The sequence below is a fragment of the Balaenoptera borealis genome (assembly GCF_965194805.1).
Source record: "Balaenoptera borealis genome assembly, chromosome: 18".
Taxonomy (NCBI): Eukaryota; Metazoa; Chordata; class Mammalia; order Artiodactyla; family Balaenopteridae; genus Balaenoptera; species Balaenoptera borealis.
In genome coordinates, this window is record NC_138877.1 from 71,233,530 (window position 1) to 71,255,761 (window position 22,232).

Genomic DNA, 22,232 nt, shown 5'->3' on the forward strand with positions numbered 1-22,232 from the left:
GCAGTGACTTCCCTTTCCCTAGGTTTCTGATAAGAATATTCTCCTATATATGTTCCAAGTTAGCATCCTTCAAACACCCCCAGGCTGCTGCACAGAGAGTTGGTACCACAGGCAAAATTCTATTTAATGTGAGGAAGGAAGCTCTGTCAAAGTAGAAGCTAAGCCTGAGATGAAGAGATAACAGGGCAGGGCCTGGAACATTTCTGTCTCCCCCGCACCAGACTAGCCCCCTCAGGCTTTGTTCACTGCACCTCACCATGACCACATGCTCTGTTTCATGCCCCACCCTGCTGCAACCCACCCATGCAACCCCAATGCCAGAAATAAGACCTCCCTCTATCCAGCACTCTGGCTTTTGGTGAAAGGCATGAGGATAACAGAAAAGAAGTAGAAAATGCTTTGCTAACAGGGAACTATATTCAATATCCTGTGATAAACAATAATGGAAAAGAATATGAAAAAAGATATAAATGTATATATCTATCTGAGTCACTCTGCTGTACAGCAGAAATTAACACAACATTGTAAATCAACTATACTTCAATAAAATTAAAAAAAAAAAAAAAGAAAATGCTTTGCTAGGACATCTGCTAAGAATCAGAGAAGCCCAGAGTTTGACCTGTACAAACGGAGCTTCTCTTCGAATCTTCCTCCACCATCACCATCACATCCGGAAATGAGGAAGAAGGAGAAAGTATCAAAGCTTCCTGTCTAGAGATCTACGCTACCTACTCCTTGACCAAAAAGCAAAGGAAAGTTTCCAAAGTGAAACCACTAAAGGTTCCATGTTTGGTGGTGAAACTCCCACCAAGCCAGCCCTACTCCTGCAAATAACTATAAACTCTGCACAGAGTCCTAAAAAAAAATCACTGCCTGAAGGTTTGACTAGAGAGGAAGCATTCCTTCAAAAGAAAGAAAATAAAATCTTTCCTAGGACATGTGGAGGCCTCCTTGTATGGAGCTCTGGTCCATAAATTCCACGAAGGACATGTAGTACCTTTACTGGTTTCTCCTCACAGACTCCAGGTCTCTTGTGGGAATCATCTTCTGTTATTTCTTATTGCCTTAGTCATAGGTTTTTGTTATTCAGTGTTTATAGGATGGGTTTTATATAATCATTTTCCTGTAACCTGGGAAAATGATTCTCACTTCTAAATTTTTAAGTAAGTGAATGGGCAGAGAGATTAACTGGTCAAAGTCAAACTGGTCACCCAGGGTGGGTTTTATCTATTAAGTGCCGCTCCATCATGGGAGCCCTGGGAAGTGGGCTCACTCTGCCTGGCACCTGCTTCAGGGGGTCTCCCACACCACCTATAATGGTTTGATTCACCAAGGTCTTCCTTTTGTGTAAATCTTCAGCTTCCTCAAATGCCCTTGGTTGCTATTAAAGTTTTCTTTGTTTACTTCCCCAAAAGCATCAGTGTACACTTGAAACTCAGTTTTTCCTGAGACTGATCAGAAGTTAATTACTACTAGCTATAACTTGATTGTGGTGATGCATGCACAGCTTTATTGAGATATAATTCATACACCATGCAATTCACCTATTAAAAGTGTTCAGTTCAATGGCTTTCAGTATATTCACAAAGTTGTGCATTCATCATCACAGTCAGTTAGAGAATATTTTCATTACTCCAAAAAGAAACCCCATCACTCCCAATCCCCTTTTACCTCCCAGCCCTAGGTAATCACTAATCTAATTTTTGTCCATATAGATTTGCCTATTCTGAACATTTCATGGAAGTGGAGTTAAACACTTTCTGGTCCTTTGTAACTGGCTTCTTTCACTCAGCATAATGCTTTCAAGGTTCATCCATGTTGTAACATGGATCAGTACTTCATTTCTTCTTATTGCTCAATAACGTCCCATTGTATGGATAGACCACATCTTATTTATCCAGTCATCTATTGATGGACATTGGGTTGTTTCCATTTTTTAGCTATTCCGAGTAGTGCTGCTATGAACATTTTGTGGGCATATGTCTTCATTTCTCTTAGATATATTCCTAGGAGTGAAATTGCTGGATCATATGGTAACTCTACGTATAATGTTCAAGGACCCGTTTTCCAAAGTCACTGGACAATTTTGCATTCCCACCAGCAGTGTAAGAGGGTTCCAATTTCTCCACATCCTGTTCGATCCTTATTGTTAATCTGTTTGATTCGAGTCACCCTGGTCAATGTGAGGTGGTATCTTATTGTGGTTTTGGACTGCATTTCCATGATGGCTATTGATGCCAAACATCTTTTTATGTGCTTCTTGACTATTTCTACACCGTCTTTGGAGAAATGACTATTCAGATATTTTGCCCATCTTTAAATTGAGTTACTTGTCTTTTTTATTATCCTAAAGCATCGTTTAAAAATAATTTTTAACAAGACAGATGGTAAGTGATCATGACTTAAGCATATAGTAGTTGTAAAATAAATATTTATTGAATGAAGGCATATGAAACACTTAAAATATTTTTTAGTGTTTTTGTAATGTCTAGTGGATTGTTGATCTTTCTTTCTCCTCCCTCTTTTCTTAGGAGCCCATTTTTGCAGCGCTCACGTTTTTGTAGAATGCTGTAAACAATTGTCACAGCTGTTTTTCAAGAAATAGAAAGAGTTGCAACCTCTTCCTCATAACAGAACTTTTATAGTTGCATTCAATGCCTAACGTTGCAGAAGCAGAAAGGACAAATGATTCTGGAAATGGTGAGTGCAAATCTGAGAGAAGGTCTCCCGAAGAGAATCTACAAGGTGCCGTACAATCTTTCTGCACTCGTGCCTCGGGAGAACCCTTGGGTCCCAAAGGAGATGGTCATTATCCATGGAGCTGTCCAGTGACCCACACTCGGGAGAAAATTTATGCCATCTGTTCAGACTATGCCTTTCTCAACCAGGCGACCTCAATCTACAAAACTCCAAATCCAACCCGCTCTTCTTGCCTCCCCAATAGTACCTCTTTATCTGCTGGAAATAATTCCTCAGGTTACATTGGCATCCCGACCAGTACATCGGAAATCATCTACAATGAAGAAAATAGCTTGGAAAACTTATCCAACAGCCTGGGCAAGCTACCTCTTGCGTGGGAAATTGACAAATCTGAATTTGATGGAGTGACCACGAATTTGAAACACAAATCAGGTAAGGAAGGAGCCATGATGTTCTCATGTGAAAATAAGGAGAAAACAAGCAATATATCTTGTTTAAACTTGCCTTCAAACAGATTTTCTTTTTTTGATACCAAACAAGGCACATTGCTATCATGTTGTTTGTCGACATAGTTAACAAAATAACCTTGGGCATAGGACATTTAGTTCACTAATGTGTTGCCACTGGAAACTTCAAACATAACCTTTGCATTTTGAGAGCTTTGAACAAATCTAAGAGTGCCGTAAAACACAAGTATTGTAGATAAGTACTCAGTAGTTTAGAAATGGTTAATGCGGTGGCTAGAATAACATACTATTTCATGGTTTTGCAGTGACATGAATCATATTTCTCAATTAGATATCTAGTTTTGGGGCTTCCCTGGTGGCACAGTGGTTAAGAATCTGCCTGCCAAAAAAAAAAAAAAAAAGAATCTGCCTGCCAATGCAAGGGACACGGGTTCGAGCCCTAGTTCGGGAAGATCCCACATGCCGCGGAGCAACTAAGCCCGTGCACCACAACTACTGAGCCTGCGCTCTAGAGCCCGCGAGCCACGACTACTGAGCCTGCGTGCCACAACTACTGAAGCCCGCGTGCCTAGAGCTCGTGCTCCACAACAAGAGAAGCCACTGCAATGAGAAGCCCGCGCACCGCAACCTAGAGTAGCCCCCGCTCGCCGCAACTAGAGAAAGCCTGTGTGCAGCAATGAAGACCCAACGCAGCCAAAATAAATAAATAAATAAAATTAAATAAATATCTAGTTTTCTTTTTTACTACATAACATTTTGGCTTTTCTGTTGTTAAAAATTTTTGAACACTCAACAGGGTCTCCAGGTACCACTGAGTAGGTTGTGCACTGCACAGTTTAAGAGGGTGCAGTGTACAATCTTCACAATTACAATGTGGTGGTTCTGGAGCACATACTAACGCTCTTCACTTTTTTCTCTGGAACTCACAGTAAGACAGGAATTTTGTGAGGTAGGTACTGTTGTCTTCATTTTATGGGTGAAGAAATGGAGGCATAGAGGGGATACATTGCTTGGGCACAACTGCACAGCTAGAAAGAGGCAGAAGTCAGGTTTGCACTTTACTTCTAGGCTTCTCTGATAGTTTTGTAAAACCTCTGTCTACTCATTCATTTGCAAAATCAACTTGTTTCACAGAATGTGGTGTAAATTTGTAATTCTCGCGGTGTCGGGGGATTTCACTTTGTGTCTCTATTTGTGGGTGATTGGTCTATAATTTTTTTTTTTCATAATGTCTGTGCAGGTCTCCTAAGACATGTTTGGAAGTATTCTCTCTTCCTGTTTCTTGAGGGGTTTTCAGAGGGGTATTAAAAATCTCTAATTATGATTATGGAGTTGTCCGTTTATTTATTTTTTAAAATTTATTTATTTAATTTATTTATTATTTTTGGCTGCGTTGGGTCTTTGTTGCTGTGCACGGGCTTTCTCTACTTGCGGTGAGCGGGGGCTACTCTTCGTTGCGGTGCGCGGGCTTCCCACTGCAGTGGCTTCTCTTGTTGCGGAGCACGGACTCTAGGCACGTGGGCTTCAGTAGTTGTGACTCGCGGGCTCTAGAGCACAGGCTCAGTAGTTGTGGCGCACGGGCTTAGTTGCTCCGCGGCATGTGGGATCTTACCGGACCAGGGCTCGAACCCGTGTCACCTGCATTGGCAGGCGGATTCTTAACCACTGTGCCACCAGGGAAGCCCCAAAACTAGATATCTAATTGAGAAATATGATTCATGTCACTGCAAAACCATGAAATAGTATGTTATTCAAGCCACCTTATTAACCGTTTCTAAACTACTGAGTACTTATTACAATACTTGTGTTTTACAGCACTCTTAGATTTGTTCAAAGCTCTCAAAATGCAAAGGTTATGTTTGAAGATTCCAGTGGCATCCATCTTCTCACTCACTAGGATTTATTTTATTAGTGAAAGAAATTTGCCAGAATGAGATTTTGCTCACGTTTGCCAGTGGTTGTTCAGCTCTGGGAGAAACTTTGTGTTTCTGTGAAGACTTAGGAAGAATAACTAAAGGGAAGGGGGAAAAAAATCCTTGCTTCTTGATTTTTCTAGAGTTCAATATTATGCCATTTTACAAAAATTAGAGAAATTCCCTGTGTGACAACAGTTTCTGAGGTCCAGCTGGGGTTTTTTTAATGTATTTTTTAAAGTTGGAGTATAGTTGATTTACTATGTCATGTTAGTTTCAGGCGTACAGCACAGTGATTCAGTTATACATATGTGTATATATATATATATATATATTTTCAGATTCTTTTCCCTTAATAGGTTATTACAAAATGTTAAATATAGTTCCACGTGCTATACAGTAGGTCCTTGTTGGTTCCAGCTGGTTTTGGGCACCAAATTGTTTCATTGTAGAATGAATAAAGTGGATCCTTTTCCATGTTTGTTTTCTAGGCATATATCTATATAATCTATGTTTTATAATTTATGACTAACTCATAAAAATGAAATATTAGCTTTTATTTAATTTTTGTAACAGATTTATTTTGTGTAAAATATGATATGTGTGAGAGATTTTAAAGTGCACGTAACTATCTGAAATGTTAATGGTGTTTTAGTGAAATGAGGCTTGGATGTTATTTAATAATATTTTAATTTATATAATTTTTTGACTGGGTGATCCATTAGGTGGAAATAAAAAAGTATAAAAATTAAGTGTAAAGTCTCACTTTCACTTTTGCCTGCCCTTTTGTGTGGCTCCCAATTTCCCCTCCCCCTGTAGGTAACCACTGTTATTTGTCTTGTGTGTTTTTTGGTGAATGTGTGTGGTGTGTGTGTGTGTGTGCACGTGCCCACACCTGTGTACATACTTGCACACAGAAAGGAGACTTTGTTTTCCATTCTGGCTCCTGGTGCTAAAGTTGCATTTTAATAATGTACTTATGTGCATCATTCTTAATCCATTTTGTGGTCTCTGTAGGCCTGGAACTATTTTTAAATATCACATCATCAGATTACTGGATCTACTGCTTTTACTTTCTCAACAGAGTTACATTAATGTGGCTTTATTGTTTTATAGAAAGGATTCATTTTCTGGAAAGTGGTCTAGTTAAATATTTTACTGTTGGTAATTTTATTTTCTAGATGTGGCTAAACATTTTGTGATTGATTCTTTTACTAGCTAAGTAGCTAGCTCAGGAATCGGAATATAAGAACCTGATAGGAAATAACATTCATGGTTGTTTAAATGTGTTTTTATTCTCTCTCTCTCTTTAAGGCAGGGGCGTATTCTTGAAGATACATGTATTTCTTCAATATGTTTGCAAATAGCATTTTTAGACCTAGTTACTTTTATATTTTGTTACATAATTAATTGTATTGCCTTGGCATCTTACTTCATTTGACTTCATTTTATACTCTTGTATTCTAGGCAATGGAAAGAAGCAAATTTCCAAGAAAAAAACTTCAGACAAGAAAGGAAGAAGACATCAAAGGGAGTGGCCTCAGTATTCTCCTCTTGAAGATATTAAGCAGCGGAAAGTATTAGACCTCAGACGATGGTAATCTCTAAAAATTGACCTTTTTCTTACCTAACCACAGTACCACTGTCATACCTAATGAAGTTAACAATATTTCCTTAGCATCTCATTTCCAGGCTAAATTCAGATTTCCCAGATTTTTCCGAAAATGTCTTCACACTTAGTTGTTCAGAGTGGGACCCACCATGAACCACATATTGTGTTTGCTTGTTGTAGCCCATAAATCTCTTTTGAACTAGAACATTCCCTATCTGATTCTTCCCCAATTTGTGTGATTCCTTTCCTGCTGGTGGTCTAAATTACTCATATAACCTCAGTCCTTATAAACCGGAAGTTAGATATAAAGACTTGATTAGATTCTGGTTGAACATTTTGGGCAAGAATACTGCCTAGGTGACCCTGTGGCCTTCATCCTTATATCCCATCAGAAGGTACATGGTGTCTGGTCATCCGATATTAGAGATCCTAAGAGTGATTACTGGATTAAGGAGGTGGCAAGAGCCTTAGCCCACATTGTCAAGTTCCCTTTTTTCTTCTGGAACTGTCAAGTAACCAGTGGGGTGACGGTGGCATTGGGTTAACATCTAGGTAACCATCAACTTTTCACCTAGCGGTTTCAGCCAGACCCATTGAAGACCCCTGCCTGAATCCTATTATAAAATGGTGAAATTTCAAAATTCTTTCATTTCTTCTGCCTTTACTAACTGCCATTCTTTTAATAAGAAGATCTTTCACTTATCAATTGGGGCTATTTGGTGACCTTAACATACAGTTCCTATTCTAAAGAAAAAGATGTTAAATTTGTGATAGCTTTCAAATATTACTGATCTATAATTTGAGGTTTTAAAAATTCTTTTGTGTGAGGCTTTAGAAATATTAGATTTTTTTTCACTTATTTAATAAATATAGGACCACTTACTGTGGGCTGAGAATATAGAGATGTACAAAACGGGTGTTTGTTCTCCAATCTAGTTGAGAAGAGTGGAAAATGTAAAATATCTCAGGAAATTTGTCAGATGATGGGTGGGAACAAACAACCAACATGAGAGGCGGAAATGATCACTGAAAGGCTTCACTGAGGAGCTGGATCTTAAGAGAGGAAATCTGAGGGGATGGAGGGTCTAAAGGTCTTTGAACGGATGGTGGGAAAGGGTCTGGCAGGTTGGTAATGAAGAGTAGATCAGCCTGTCTGGAGCGAGGCTCAGAGAAGCTAAGAAACTTACTCAACGTCACATGGCAAATACGCAGATGTGGTATTGAAACTGAAGAGAGTTGGACTCCAAAGTCCATGTTCTTTCTTTTTTTTCTGCTGGCCTCAAACAATGCAGGTTTCTTTAAAGTTCATGGACGACCCCAAGCTGTTTGGTGACTCTTTGGTTAGATCTAAGGGTATGAGCCATTGAGTCAGTGGGGAAGAATCTGAGTTCTTTGTGGAGATCCAGATTAGCACTACAGAAATGCAGAGAAGGTTGCAGAAGGAAACATTGTGCTGATTGCCACCAAGATTCCAGCTTATCCCCTAGATACCAGCTGAGGACACTGCCTCTAGTGAATTACAGGGAGGGTGGTGATTGCAGGAGGGCAACACAGGCCACACACTTCCTGATTTCAAAACATATTACAAAGCTACAGTAACTAAGACAGTGTGGTACTGGCATAAAGACAGGCATATAGACCAGTGGAACAGAATAGAGCTCAGAAATAGACATTCATGTAAACAGGCAAATAATCTTCTGCAAGGGTGCTCAGACCACAGGATGGGGAAGGGACAGTCTCTTCAGAAAATGGTGCTGGGAGAAGTGGATACCCACATGTGAAAGAATGAAGCTAGACCTTTTCTTCACATCATACACAAAAAATAACTCAAAATCGATTAAAGACATAAATGTAGGACCTAAAACTATAAAACTCCTAGAAGAAAACATAGGGGAAAAACTTCATGACATTGGATTTGGCAGTGATTTCTGGGGTATGATGCCAAAAGCACAGGTAACAAAAGAAAAAATAAACCAATGGGACTACATCAAACTTAAACACTTCTGTGCGTCAAAGGAAATAATCAACAAAGTGAAAAGGCAACCTACAAAGTGGGAGAAAACATTTGCAGATCACATATCTGATAAGGGGTTACTATCCAGACTGTATAAAGAACTACAACTGAAGTTGCAAATAATCATATGTGTAGCTCAACTAGGAGTTTACATCGAAATTTTAATAGTTGGTGTCTAAATTTATATATCTTTAATTTTTTTCCATTGGCTTGGGTAACATCCACTTTAACTAACAGTTAGTCATACTTAGCCATCATTCTTAAAATGCATGATTTATTGTCATTATGCATTTATAATGTGTTGAATAAATATGAAAATACTTTAAATGAATAAAGATTTTACATTGGTGGTTTAAATGATCAAAGTTTTCATTATGTAACACACTCAGTTGCCATGAGTGTTCTACTTCTGTATGCATATTTTGTATTCATTCAAGTGAAAACATTCTTTTATTTTCTCAGGTACTGCATAAGCCGACCACAGTATAAGACTTCTTGTGGTATCTCCTCATTAATTTCTTGTTGGAATTTCTTATATAGCACAATGGGAGCTGGAAGGTAAGTATGTTAATTTAGTGGTACCCCTCAACTCCAAATTCAAAAGTTATTTGGTGTTGCTTTTTCTATAATGGAAGATTTTTAAGAACAGATTTTTCATAAATTGGGGAAAAACTGCCGTATTTTGTTTTAAACCTTTTAGCTAAAAATATGTGCATGCATTATTTTTGATAAGATAAAAATGAAAAATACTACTAAAATTGTTTGCAAATCAGACAGACACAGTGACATTGAGACAGGTTATATTTGCCTATGATTGGAATTGTGAAATGAAAGGCAATATTTCTTTCATAGTCTTCCAGCTATCACCCAAGAAGAAGCTTTACATATTTTGGGTTTTCAACCCCCGTTTGAGGATATTAGGTTCGGCCCTTTCACCGGAAATACGACACTTATGAGGTATGAAGCCCTCGCTTAGAAGCAATACCTTATTTCTAGTTCTGCAAAATAATAATGCTGTAGATGTGCATTGATAGTAAACCATGCATCCAGCTGTTTGGGCCCAACCTCTGGTAGATATGCCAGACTTGGGCTCTGCCTGAATTTCTCTGGAATTGGAATAGTGCCTTCTTTGTTATGGGACTGTTGCTATGAGCGAGTCTTCTTGTTATTTTCAGATGGTTTAGACAAATTAACGACCACTTCCACGTAAAAGGATGCTCGTATGTTCTATATAAGCCTCATGGGAAGAATAAAACAGCTGGAGAAACTGGTAAGTAAATATATAGAAGATTTACACACACACACACACACACACACACACACACTTTAGGATCCATCTTGAAGATTGGTTTTGTTTTGATTCAAGGCACATGATGTAAATCCTAAATACAGTCTATCACTCTTCATCCAAGGGGAAATCATAATAGATAATAGTAATATGTAGGGCACTTTTCAATATACAGTTTAATATTTTAACTCTTTTCATCTTTGCATGAAGAACTTTTAAAGCTTCAAGGCATGTCATAAACACTACTTTAGCACATTGTATTGTTTGGGTCCATGGTGTTTGTGTGTGTGTGTGTATGTGTGTGTGTGTGTGTGTGTGTGTGTGTGCACGCATGCTCTTACTTGCCTGCTACTAAAACCCTTTCAGGAAGCAGCGTGGAATTTGCAGTTGCTCTTCCTAAAAGGGAAAGCAAGGATTTTAGAATATTTGATGTCAGACCTGCATAATAACATATAACAACAGGACAATGGACTATGAAAGGGACAAAGTTCTATTTTAGAAGGGTCTTGATTATAACAGAGAGTTTTGGAGTCGATCCTAAGGATTGTTTTAGTTGTGCGCTAGTTAAATAATTTGCAATATTTGACACTTTCCATTTTTAAAATTTCACAGTCATCTTTCGACTTTACAATCAGAAACCTACAATACAGTGTTAAAGAAAATTTTATTCTGACACTTGTTAAAAGGGTAAGGAAGACTTTACTGAAGACTGTTGTAACGCAGAACTGGGATATGGGAGAGAGATCTGGCTCAACCCTGAATACAACAAAGACAGCTGGGAATTTATAGCCAACTCCCAAAGTGAGCGGTTCCGTGGATGGAAAGTTATTAAGAGGAGACATCAAGGTGGGGCTGTGGGGAATCTTGCTAAATTGGTCTAACAGGATTCTTATAACAGGCAGACCAAGGGTGAAGGGTGACGTCCTTGATCAGGTATCCAGGGTGGGGGGATTCTCTCTAAACTGATTTCAGCAGGATATTTGCTAAAACTGGATTCAGCAAGGATGGACACAGAAGCCCAAGATCCAAGCCTAGCTGAGGAGAGGGCTCAGAGATGCCTAACTGAAGTTTGGTCAAGCAGGGAGTCTGTCAGCACAGAGGGTATATGGTTTATCAAAATCAAGGAGTGAACAAAGAATAGGGTATATTTCTGTTGACCTTTAGCAGGTCTATCAAGTTGGTTGTGAGTCAGGCAAACTTGGAGTTCATATGTTGGTTTCTGCACGTACTGGTTTTGTGACCTTGAACAAGGCACGTAAACACTCACTTACTGAGCCACCCCATGGGGTCCCTGTGAAGGTCAAAGGAGACATATTTGTAATACACTTGACACCTTGCTTGACACAGAGTAAGGACTCAATAAATGTTAGCTTTTATTCTTCCTAACTGAACTCTGTGCATTTGCAGGGGGGCCTGTCTTCGTGGGAAGGGCGGCTTTATATGGTGTGTAATTTTTTTTGTTTGTTTCCAGTGAGGCTGTCAACACAATCTCTCTCAGTAATTGATCAGGCAATTAGAAACTAAGAAAGAATATACTTTCCAACATACGTCAGTCTTTTTCCTTCGAGTAATAGGATAAACAAGCTCTCTCTCTCTCCCCCCTCTTTTTTTGGGAGGGGGAGAGAAATGGCTGCCGTAATTTCTTTAAATAAATTTCAATACTACATTTTCCCAGTTTGATTCCTGTTTTCATTGTCCCTATTACAATCCTTGACTCCTCACTGTCTCTTTGTCTACGTGTGTTTCCTGAAGGATATTTGATCTGCTTCCCCCTTGGAATATTCTTGTCTTCCGCTTCAAGAATCAGTGGTCCCTTGCAAGCCCTGCCTTATCTCTGATGCTCGGATTTCTCTTAAGTCCTGTAGTTCTGATTATTTGCGTCTGTTGTTTAGCATTTGGCGTGTGCAGCCTTATATTACATTGCATCTTTTTAACGTGTCTGCCCATCTCCTTCACCATAGGGAGTGCCCTCAATAGCCCTTTGATGCCCCCTGACCTCGCACGTGTGACCCTGGGACTTCTGATTGTGTTCAGAATTGGGAGAGTATTACCTGTGTCAAGCAGAAGTCTTTTCTGTTCCCTCTCATTGTAGAAGAAAGAGTTGCAGAGATAGGCTTTTCTCATTTGTCTCTGGGATATTCAGTAGTGAAAACCATTGCCAGTTGTTAGTGTGCATTTAAAAAAATACTTTGTATCTTTTGTTGTTGTTGTTGTTGTTTAGATTATTCTTAAGGAATATCAGGCCTGTTTTCCACAACAGGCTTTAAGTTGTCCTGGGGACTACGCTTCTTTCGTAACTCCCTATTTGCTGATTGACATGCTTATTTCCAGTGGGCCTTCAGGAAATGTAAACTGAGCTCACTCATGGAATAAAGACAAAATCCAGGGATTTTGAAAAAATTAACAGATTTGACTGTGAATATGAGTTGAAGTATTTTTTTTAGAGATGTAATTACTCATAATAAAAGTTTGTGCCAGAAGCTGCCAATGTTAGCTTCAAACTATTGGTTCATTTATTATTCACTTCCTATTATTGTATTATTATTATTTTATTATTATTATTATTATTATTATTATTATTATTTGAGTAACTTCAAACTGTTGGTTCGCTTAGCTACCAAGGATGTCTAGATTCATTTGTTTTTAATACCTAGCTTGAAAATTACACTAATATTCATGTATTTCATTTTTATTCTTCTGGTAGATATTGTAACTTCTTATATTTGCTTAACCAAGAATATCCACCTCTGCCCTATCCTGACATAACTCATGTATACCCTCACCCTGGCCACTGCTACCAGTTAACTACAGTGTCTTAATGCATCTTGGATGGACTGTGCATTCAGATTCTGTTTTCCTCGTCCTCTGGTTTTCTCCAGTTCATATTAGACACAAGGCTGGATAAATTTTTTCGACGTGCGGTGCTAACGTATCCCTTTTTACTTTGGGAGCTCTCCAGTGCTTGCTTAACGCGTAAACGCCTTAGCATCATTCCAGGCAAGAACAGATTGGTCTTTCCCTGCTGTCCTCCACGTACCAGTTGGATTTAAAAGATGTCAAGGGAGTAGGAGCCTTGCAGGATGATACTATGTTGCTGGGTTACACAATCTGGTCCTTGTCTTTGAGGGTATAAAAGTACATCCTAATAAGTTCCTTTAGAGCTCTCTGGAGTTCTTCTATAGATGATAAGGCTTTACAAAACGGACTGATACTAAACAAGCTCAAAAAATGTTAGAATGTTAATATATTAACTGAGAGTGAGAAATACACTATCAAAAGCACCAGGATTCTCTCGGCCGCTCAGGACATATACTGTTCTTCAGAGTACAGCAGGCTGGCTAATTCTAGTTTGTTCTGCTTTCTCTACACCATGCACATCATGGCTCTGCGTTTGGTAGTGGTTGCTTTGTCGCTTAAGTTTCAGATTTTTCGATATACTCTGGTCTAGACTCAACGTCGTTCTGAATTTAGTTTCCATCTGTAACACATTTATATGTCTTCTCCTAAATAGAATCACTTTCTTGGATGACTACCTTAATGTATTAAATATTGTCTTTACTGTCTTTTATTTCAGAGGGTGATCTTTTTCTGACCTTATCCTGAAATTCTGGGGGTGCCCTACTGTAGGCCTCTCTACACTAACTATCGTGCCCTACATTCTGGTCTGGACTACACGCTGTTCCCTGATTACATCCCTCCCCTGCAGTGGTTCTGTTTTCTCCTCATGCTCTTGCCTCTGTCTGGATTGCTGAAATGCTGCCACTTGATTATGTTCTGTCTTGGATGCCACCCCCTTCTTGGTTCCTCAAACCTGATGTGCTCTTTCTCCTTTGAATTACACCCTTTTTTTGTGGCACTGTCCTTTTCCACCCTATGTCAAAGTTACTTGTTTTACGAGGGCAGCTTGAGGTACTGTGCATTCCTTATCTTTTGTTTCCCTGTGGTTCCTGTTGTAGTTAGTAGATGCTCATAATTTACTTCCTGAGTTGAGTTAAATGAAATTTTCCTCTTAATCTTAGACCAGTGATTCTCAAAATGTGGCCCCTGGATGAATATCAGCATCACCTGGTAACTTGTTAGACACGCAAATTCTTGGTCCCCACCCCAGACCTACTGCGTCAGTTACCGAGGGGATAGGTACCAGCAATCTGTTACTTAACAAGCCCTTTGTGCTCTGGTTTGAGAACTACTGCTGTAGTCTTTCTAAAGAGATGCTATTCAGCTTCTTTATAAAGAGTGTGGTCTTCCATTGATAGGAAATTCAGATAGGAATTTCCTTCCATTGATAGGAAATTCAGTGCGCAAATTTCCATCTGTGCTCAGTTGAGTCCTGGGAATTCTATGGCAGTGCCTCGGGCTGGTGGGGGGCAAGGGGTGGGCACCTAGATTCCCTATACCTCCTTTTTGGCCACAGCAACTCTGCTTTGATCCCTGTTATGGACTGGGCTGGCATGTAAACTTCCCTTGCAGAAGGGATTCCATGTCAAAATATGTTTGAAAATTATTGATCTAAATTAGAGGTCTGCAAACAACAGCCCATGAGCCAGCAGCCCATTTTGTGAATAAAGTTTTATTGACACAAAGACATATCCATCTGCTTACACATGGCCTTTGGCTGCTTTTGTCTGTGGCTGCTTTCAGCTACAGTGGCAGAGTTGAGTAGTATGCATAGTGACCGTGATCCACAAACCTCCAACATTTACTAACTGGCCCTTTAGGAAAAAGTTCGCTGATTCCTAATCTAAATCCATCAGAATGTTGTCATGTACCTTGAAGTAAGAAGAAGAAACATTCTTGAGGAGCGTGATAATTACTCCAAAGAAGAAAAACCACCTCTGTCCTCTAGAAAACTAGGACTTGGTCAAAGAGTATTTGTAGCAGATGAAATACTGTGAATATTAATGAGAGCAAACGTTCATACCTATCTCATTTGCCCCTGAATATATTCTAGTATATTTATGTGACTACTATGCATAATCACAGTAATCAGCTGTTTTGTGTTACATTTGACTTAAGGAGGAAAGTGTGAAATACTTAAAAATTCCCATTAGGAAGTTACAATAAAGTTCTTTCATTAAAAAGTTTTAGTTATTTCGGGTAACTTTTTACTTGGCATTTTCACAGTTTTAAAAAGATTTCAAGAGTTCTTCCTAAACCACTTATGTGTATAAATATCTTTAGTATTTACTGAATTTATGAGGAGTCTAAATCTGTCTATTTACATTCGCTTACTATCCTGAAACATCTCTACAATCAAGTTCAACTATGGAAATGAAATATTGACCATCTTCTGAATTTTAGGTCTTATCATTCTTCATTTAGAGCTGCCCTTGGATGTCAGTTTTTAACTCGTCTGGGGAACTCAACCCAAAACAGCAGAAAGACTTATTTATCCTTATGAAATAGAGATTTTAGTAGAAAAGATTGCCTTGTGTGCAGGTATGCTCTGGCGGTACGCCATGAAGTAAAAATCTGTGGGGAAGGCCGAGCTGAAACCTTGGAGAAAGGGTTTAAGACAGAAATATTACTGTCTCCATGGAACTCACAAATTGTGTGTGTCTGCAGAAGTCGGGGCGGGGTCCCGCCTCCTTGACTCTTCTACAGCCGTTGACCTGCCATTTTTGGTCTTCAGCTATTTCAGTGGCCAGAAAGTCAATCAGAAAAACCATAACTTGCAAGCTTTTGTCGACTTCAACCATTTTTAGGATTTCCAGTTTTAATAGGCTATTTGTTCATGAATAATTTAGTGTCTTCCAGGAGATGCAAGTTAATGAAACCTCAGTTAATGGCTTTAAGTATTTAGTGCTGGTGAAAACTCGTTTCTTATGGTAATACTTTTGAAATTACTTCATAAGTAATATATGCAGCCATGGGAAATATACAAGGAGAAGCGGTTATTAAGAGGTTGCTGTGGTACTACCAGCCCGTCTCTTAAGATGTTCTTATCACTTGGCTTCTGAAAGTCTTTCCTCTGGTTTGTGTGACTTTTGTAGAAGGGATTGAAGTGTGTGTTAGTGGGGAAAAGTTTTCATTTTTGGAACTTGTTTGGAATTTATATTTATCCATATACCTCAGTGGTCTTCAAATTGGGATGTCTGCATTATGGCAGCTGCAAGGTGATCATTGTGGTATGGGAAGAATGTATTAGAATGTTTATATTTTAATCTAATTAAAAATTTCTACTTTTTGTGTATCTTTTATAAAGACATATTAGTACAGTAGTATATGTACAAAGCTTATAAACAAACATGCTTATAATGGGCATGCTTACTCAGAAATTTCAAGTGACAGATGTGTACAACCAGAGAAGTTGAGACCATTGCTATATACACTAGGTATTAGGTTTTATATGGTAATTAAATTTTGCAGACAAGCATTTATGCTATTTGAAGGTTTGGGTAAGCAAGGACTTTCAGTTTTTTAGTTTGCTATTCAGTTTGCCTGAATTTCAGTCTAAAGGGTAAAACTGAAATCCATTAATTATTTTTTAACCTTTCGATAGCTTTTCATTGTTTTTCCCCAGCAATGTCCATGTGTTCCAAGTAATGTCTTTTCTGTCTTTGAGTCCTTAACTAGTTGTTTGTATAAAGCATAGATAGTGCTTTATGGTCCCTCAGTTGGTTTGTTTTTGTTTTTTGTAGCTTCCGGGGCCTTGTCAAAGTTAACTCACGGATTGAAAGATGAATCGTTAGCTTATATCTACCATTGCCAAAATCATTATTTTTGTCCAATTGGCTTTGAAGCAACCCCTGTTAAAGCTAATAAAGCATTCAGGTAAGCATTTCTGTATTTTATGTGGATACTCCACCAGGAAAATATGTTGTAGAAAGCATTTAAGAAATATTTGGTTGATTAGACACTGGAAGACTTGGTGATTTGCTTTCCTTACATCAACTAAGACTAGTCTTTTAAACACAGTAGCTTAATCTTCTGCAGAATTGTGTTTGGTTAATTGTGCTTTTACATTTCCACTTAGATACTATTGTTAGAGTCATGATAAGAGAAAGCCATTTGACAAATCACTTTTATGTTTATTATAAAACGGCCGCAAAGGACTTTACATATTATGTCTCAGTGATCTCATCCAGGATCCCACAGGGAAAATGTATTGTGGAATCTAGTGTCAAGAAGACTGTCGCAACTGAGTACATTAAAAAGCGTTTCCTTTCTTATGGTGAATAACATGAAATTTATCAGGGTTCCCCTTTTGTCCTGGCTACTAGGAAGCCTGCAGCCAATTTTTATTTCTAACATCAGGAACCACGTTCCCCTAATGGTTATATTTGTTCCTTTGTTGATCCAAAGCTTCTATCTTATTAACTATGTACGTCTACTTCCAGGTAAACTTGTATTGTTTTAGAAGAGACAGCCTGTAAATAAGAGAGGGTGACTGAATGTTAGTACTTTTTTTCCTCCTTAGCAAGTTTTCTTAGTGATGGGTTGAGGTAATGCCAGGGTAGCTGAAAGCAGAGGAAGAAGTGTCCTATTTGAGGATGTTGAAAACGGAAGCCATGAGTACTCTGAGTAGAAGTGTTGACTGATAGGTACAGTTGTCCTCACCCAGCTGAGTTCTGGTTTGTTCTATCTGGGTGGGTGGCATTGGTGAAGGAGAAGGAGGAACAGGCAGCACTGCTTTCTCAGCGAGGGCTGAAGGTCAGGCTGGGAGAACGTGGCTTGGTCATCTGGGGTAGGATGGGTTCTTTGAGGCTGGAGGCCATGCGGCCTTTGGGTGGGGAAGCTGGACGTTGTATTTTTGTGAACGAGGAGCAAGAGGAAAACCATGGTGTGTCTCCAGATGCTGAAGTGTTCTATTCATCTCTCTGGCTGTGGGGTTTATTGTGGTGTTTTTCTATAGTTTGATCCTGCAACTTCACCTTACTCCAGACACCTGTCAAATGTAAAACGTGAAGAAGTAGGTGCTCCTACTTGGCCCCCTTTAGAGGAGAGCTCTTCACCTCTGCCTGAACCTAAGAACCACCTGAGATGCTTTTACAGTTGCGTAAATACTTCCCTGTGCTCCCCCCTACACCTACTTGAATTAGAGTTTCCAGGGGTGGGATTAGGGCGTCAGTATGTTTAAAAGTTCCACAGGTGTATTGCTGCTTTCGGGTTTTATTTTTAGGATGCCTTTTGAAACTTTTTGAATGCAAAGTGAAAGAAGAAGTGTAGCTTAAGGGTACTGGTGGGTAGAATGCTAGGATTTTTTTTTTTTTTCCTCCTAAATGCTGACAGGTGGTATATTTCAACATTTTTAGCCCTATATTTTGTAAGAGGGGATCTAAACCTAAATTTAATTTATGCTTTCTCTTTAATGGCCTTCAGATATTTGTTCAAGCCTAAACTCCAATATCTATTCTAGTGTTGATGATTGCTGTCTATGCATAAACTTCAGTGTATCTTTTATCAGTGTATAATTGAAGCAGTATTTTCAAGGGTGAATGACTTTATGAAGGTTACTATGAATGTATTTTATATTTAGCAGGGGCCCCCTCTCACCACAAGAAGTAGAATATTGGATCTTAATTGGAGAATCAAGTAGAAAACATCCTGCTATTCACTGCAAAAAGTATGTTAACTCCTTCCCTCTCCCCCTTTTTTCAATTTCTGCTAAAAAGCCTGTTGGAATTTTGATTAGAGTAGAATCCGTAGAATCCATAGTTTAGTTTGGGGAGAATTACATCTGAACAATATGGAGTCTTCCCATTATGAACATACACTATGTCTCCACTTAATTAGAGCTTTAATTTCTCTCAGCAATGTTTTGTATTTTTAGCATAGAGTTTTATATGTATTTTGTTGAAATTTTCCCTAAGTGTGTATATTTTTTGATGCTATTGTAAATTGATTTAATTGAAGTATAGTTGATTAACAATGTTGTGTTAGTTTCGGGTGTACTGCAAAGGGATTCAGTTATATATATATATATATTTTCTTTTTTTCAGATTATTTTCCATTATAGGTTATTACAAGATATTGAATATTGTTCTTGCAAATTGATTTTTAAAACATTTCATTTCCCAATTATTTTCTGTTAGTGTACAAAAATACAATGGATTTTTCTATATAGGCCTTAAATCTTGCATCTTTACCAAATTCACTTATTAGTTTTAGTAATAGTTTTGCAATCCAAAGCAGTTACAAATTGTTTTGGATTTCCTATACAATCAATCATGTTGTTTGTGAGTAAAGACATATTAACTAATAAATCTTTTGAAAATGTACTTGACTCCAATTAAAAAGGAAATATGGAATGTTTCTATGTTACCCTGCAGGATGTCATCTAACAGGCTGATATATAGTTATTTCATATGCACGGTAACCATTTTTAACCTTGGCAATAGTTGGATAAACAGAATTGTCAAAAAAACAAGGATTTATGAAAGCTTATTGGATGCAACAATCCTGTGATAAGAGAATTATTGCCATGGTGCTTTTGTAGCAAATTGCTCATGTGAAAAGTTCCATTACAATAGTATTTTGAACTTAAAGAAAACTGTGCTTTATCCTTCCTTAACAATAGGTGGGCAGATATTGTTACTGATCTAAACACTCAAAATCCAGAATATCTAGATATCCGGCACTTAGAGAGGGGGCTGCAGTATCGAAAAACAAAGAAGGTAAGAACACCATCGTATTTGAAAGTATTTCTCAACTGGCCAAAATGCAGTTATTTTACCCAGCACTCTAAGTTGTAAATAACAGAAACCCAGTTCAGACCATTTTAGACAGAAAAGTGAAAATTACTTTAAGGACACAGGGGTATCTTTAAAAGGAAAGGGCAAGAAGTCTAGCCTGTATTCAGGAGGGACGGGTACCACGCAAGAGAATGTCAGCAGGGGCCAGGGAGCTAGTCTGTCTTATTCTCTTGGGAGTTGTGTTGTTCTTAGCCGTCTATTTGTCTATTTACTTCGCGAAGATCGTCTTTCAACTTAGGTCTCCCTTTCAGATGAACGGTCGAGACTAAGGCTGGCATGCCTCCAGTCCAGTCCTGTAGTCTTGGCCCAGCTTGGGTCAGGTGTTCACTCCCAGGGCGATTAACTGTGGCCATGGGGCAGAACCATGTGTACCAACAAGGCTTCTGGGGGCGGTTCTCAGGGAATGGTATGTTCTGTGGATTGAGTAGACATCCCATCCATATTATCCTACTATCATATGACGAATGCGTAGGAGGGAGAGGAAGAGGAATGATCTTGGTGTTTGGATTAGTCAACTTGGGCGGGTACAGCGTGTGAGAGTGGTAGACAGGCATATGGGGGGAAGGAGTTTTGCCTCCTATGGGCATTGTTATATTTTTGTAAAGGCAGCTGGTCAGGAAAGATGCAGGATAATGTGATCTGATGATGTCTCAAAGGATCAGCACTGTTCTGATGCAGGTGAAGGGGGAAAAATAAGGGAATTCATGGGAACCCACATATTAGTATAATTAATTTCCTATCATTTTCTGAACCCAACATTTTTTTTTTTCTCAGGTTGGAGGAAATTTGCATTGCATCATAGCATTCCAGAGACTTAACTGGCAAAGATTTGGCCTTTGGAACTTTCCATTTGGAACCATTAGGCAAGAATCACAACCTTCAACACATGCCCAGGGAATTGCCAAATCTGAGAGTGAGGACAATATCTCCAAGAAGCAGCACGGGCGTCTGGGCCGGTCTTTTAGTGCTAGTTTCCATCAGGACTCGACATGGAAAAAGATGTCAAGTATCCATGAGAGACGGAACAGTGGTTACCAGGGTTACAGTGATTACGATGGGAATGACTGACCATGCTGCGTACTGACGACTTGTGTTATTCTCGCAGCTGGTCTATACAGGACTGCATTAAGGCAGTACAAGATTTTAAGTCTGTATTAAATAGGAGCATATCTTGTGGTACAACACATAACCTTGTAGTTTCTCCAGTAAATAAGCTTGTATATGATTATGATGGGTGATTTCAGATATATAAACAGATAAGCACAGATTTTTTTTTGTCCTTTTAAAAGTTAAGAGTATATAAACATTCTGGACAGTTTCACAAAGTCCAATAAAATTACACATAAACAAATCAAACACAATTTCACTCAATAGCATCATGATTTGAAATACTTACGCATGAAGTGATTTCTTATGACTTGACCCCCCCAGATATTTGTTGCAGTTTTGTTCCCAAGCTCAAAATGTAAGTTACTAACTATCTGCCCCAAAAAATTGGGGCTGTTGATTTCTAGTTTTTCTCTAGTGGTTAAAGCTCATTTAAGATGACTTAGTGAGTTTAGAAATTCTTTTACTTGTAGCGGTATCTTGCCTGCCTCATTTTTTTCCTGATCAACTTTCTCAGGATTCTCAATAAAGAGGCAAAAGAGAAAAGACTGAAGATACTGATCTTTTCTATTGGTGCAGATGGGTGACTTAGTGCATCGATTCAGATACTCTTGACTTTCTTGGTATGTTACTGTCAAATACTGACAAGAACTTTAGGTCTTGAAAGACTCGTAAGTCTACCATAAACCTTGCTTTAGGGATAGAATAAAAGAACAAGTGGCATCTGAAGTTTCTATACCCAAGGTAACCTGTGAGATGAGATCTGATATTTGACTGGTCCCCCAATATGGAGTCATATGTTGACAACGGCATTAAGGATGCGTTAGGAATGCCCCATCACTCAGAGGGCAACTATCTGTATTCCAGAGAGCTCTTTCCTTTTTAAAAACATGTAGACAATTAGCTGCTTGAAGTGAGTGTGAAATAGTTCAGAAAGTGTGGATTTCATGTATTTGAGCTCCTCTCCAGTTGCTGTCAGTTTTTCTTCTGCTGCCAACCTGTGACTCACAAACAACTAGGATCTCTTGTTCTTTCATTTCAGGGGCTGTTCTGGGACTCAAATCAGTAACTTGATTATTACAAGGTGCTGAATATGCTGGTAACCATATCGCAATACACCTCAAGGAGAAAGTTCAGATTTTTATTTTTAAAATATTTTCATTTTCTTCTCTTTTGAATTTTATATCCATTTATCCACCCAGACATGCCTAGCCTACAGAAGGGGATATATATTATGAAATGGGCATTTTTCTGAAGAGAATATTTTGCTTGAAATGCAAAGGACTGAAAGATGTGTAGGTTGTTGATTTTGTTACTTCATACTGGAACTTTTAAGAAGTTTTCATCAATAAAGTTTTGTTTTCTACTTTTAATCATGAGAATGTTTTGAACCTTTGTTTTAAGAAGGGAGTACCCTTATAATCTTGTTTGAAGTA

The 22,232-nt window shown here is 38.6% G+C and overlaps 1 protein-coding gene across 9 annotated transcripts in view; it reads left to right on the forward strand.

Moving 5' to 3' along the window:
* BIVM (basic, immunoglobulin-like variable motif containing) overlaps positions 1 to 22,169 on the forward strand; it is a 24,462-nt gene extending 2,293 nt beyond the window's left edge. For 4 of the 9 annotated variants that reach the window (XM_082366126.1, XM_082366129.1, XM_082366127.1 and 1 more), the window contains exons 2-10: positions 2,532 to 3,132; positions 6,548 to 6,677; positions 9,169 to 9,264; positions 9,559 to 9,663; positions 9,882 to 9,976; positions 16,636 to 16,768; positions 18,474 to 18,560; positions 19,515 to 19,611; positions 20,464 to 22,169. In XM_082366126.1, coding sequence (XP_082222252.1) covers positions 2,655 to 3,132; positions 6,548 to 6,677; positions 9,169 to 9,264; positions 9,559 to 9,663; positions 9,882 to 9,976; positions 16,636 to 16,768; positions 18,474 to 18,560; positions 19,515 to 19,611; positions 20,464 to 20,757 — 1,515 coding nt within the window. In that variant the 5' untranslated portion in view covers positions 2,532 to 2,654 and the 3' untranslated portion in view covers positions 20,758 to 22,169. Of the gene's footprint in view, positions 1 to 8; positions 2,388 to 2,531; positions 3,133 to 6,547; positions 6,678 to 9,168; positions 9,265 to 9,558; positions 9,664 to 9,881; positions 9,977 to 16,635; positions 16,769 to 18,473; positions 18,561 to 19,514; positions 19,612 to 20,463 lie in introns of those variants that run through there. The other 5 variants (XM_082366132.1, XM_082366133.1, XM_082366128.1 and 2 more) reach the window with 5 other exon arrangements.
* Positions 22,170 to 22,232: the final 63 nt, after the last annotated feature.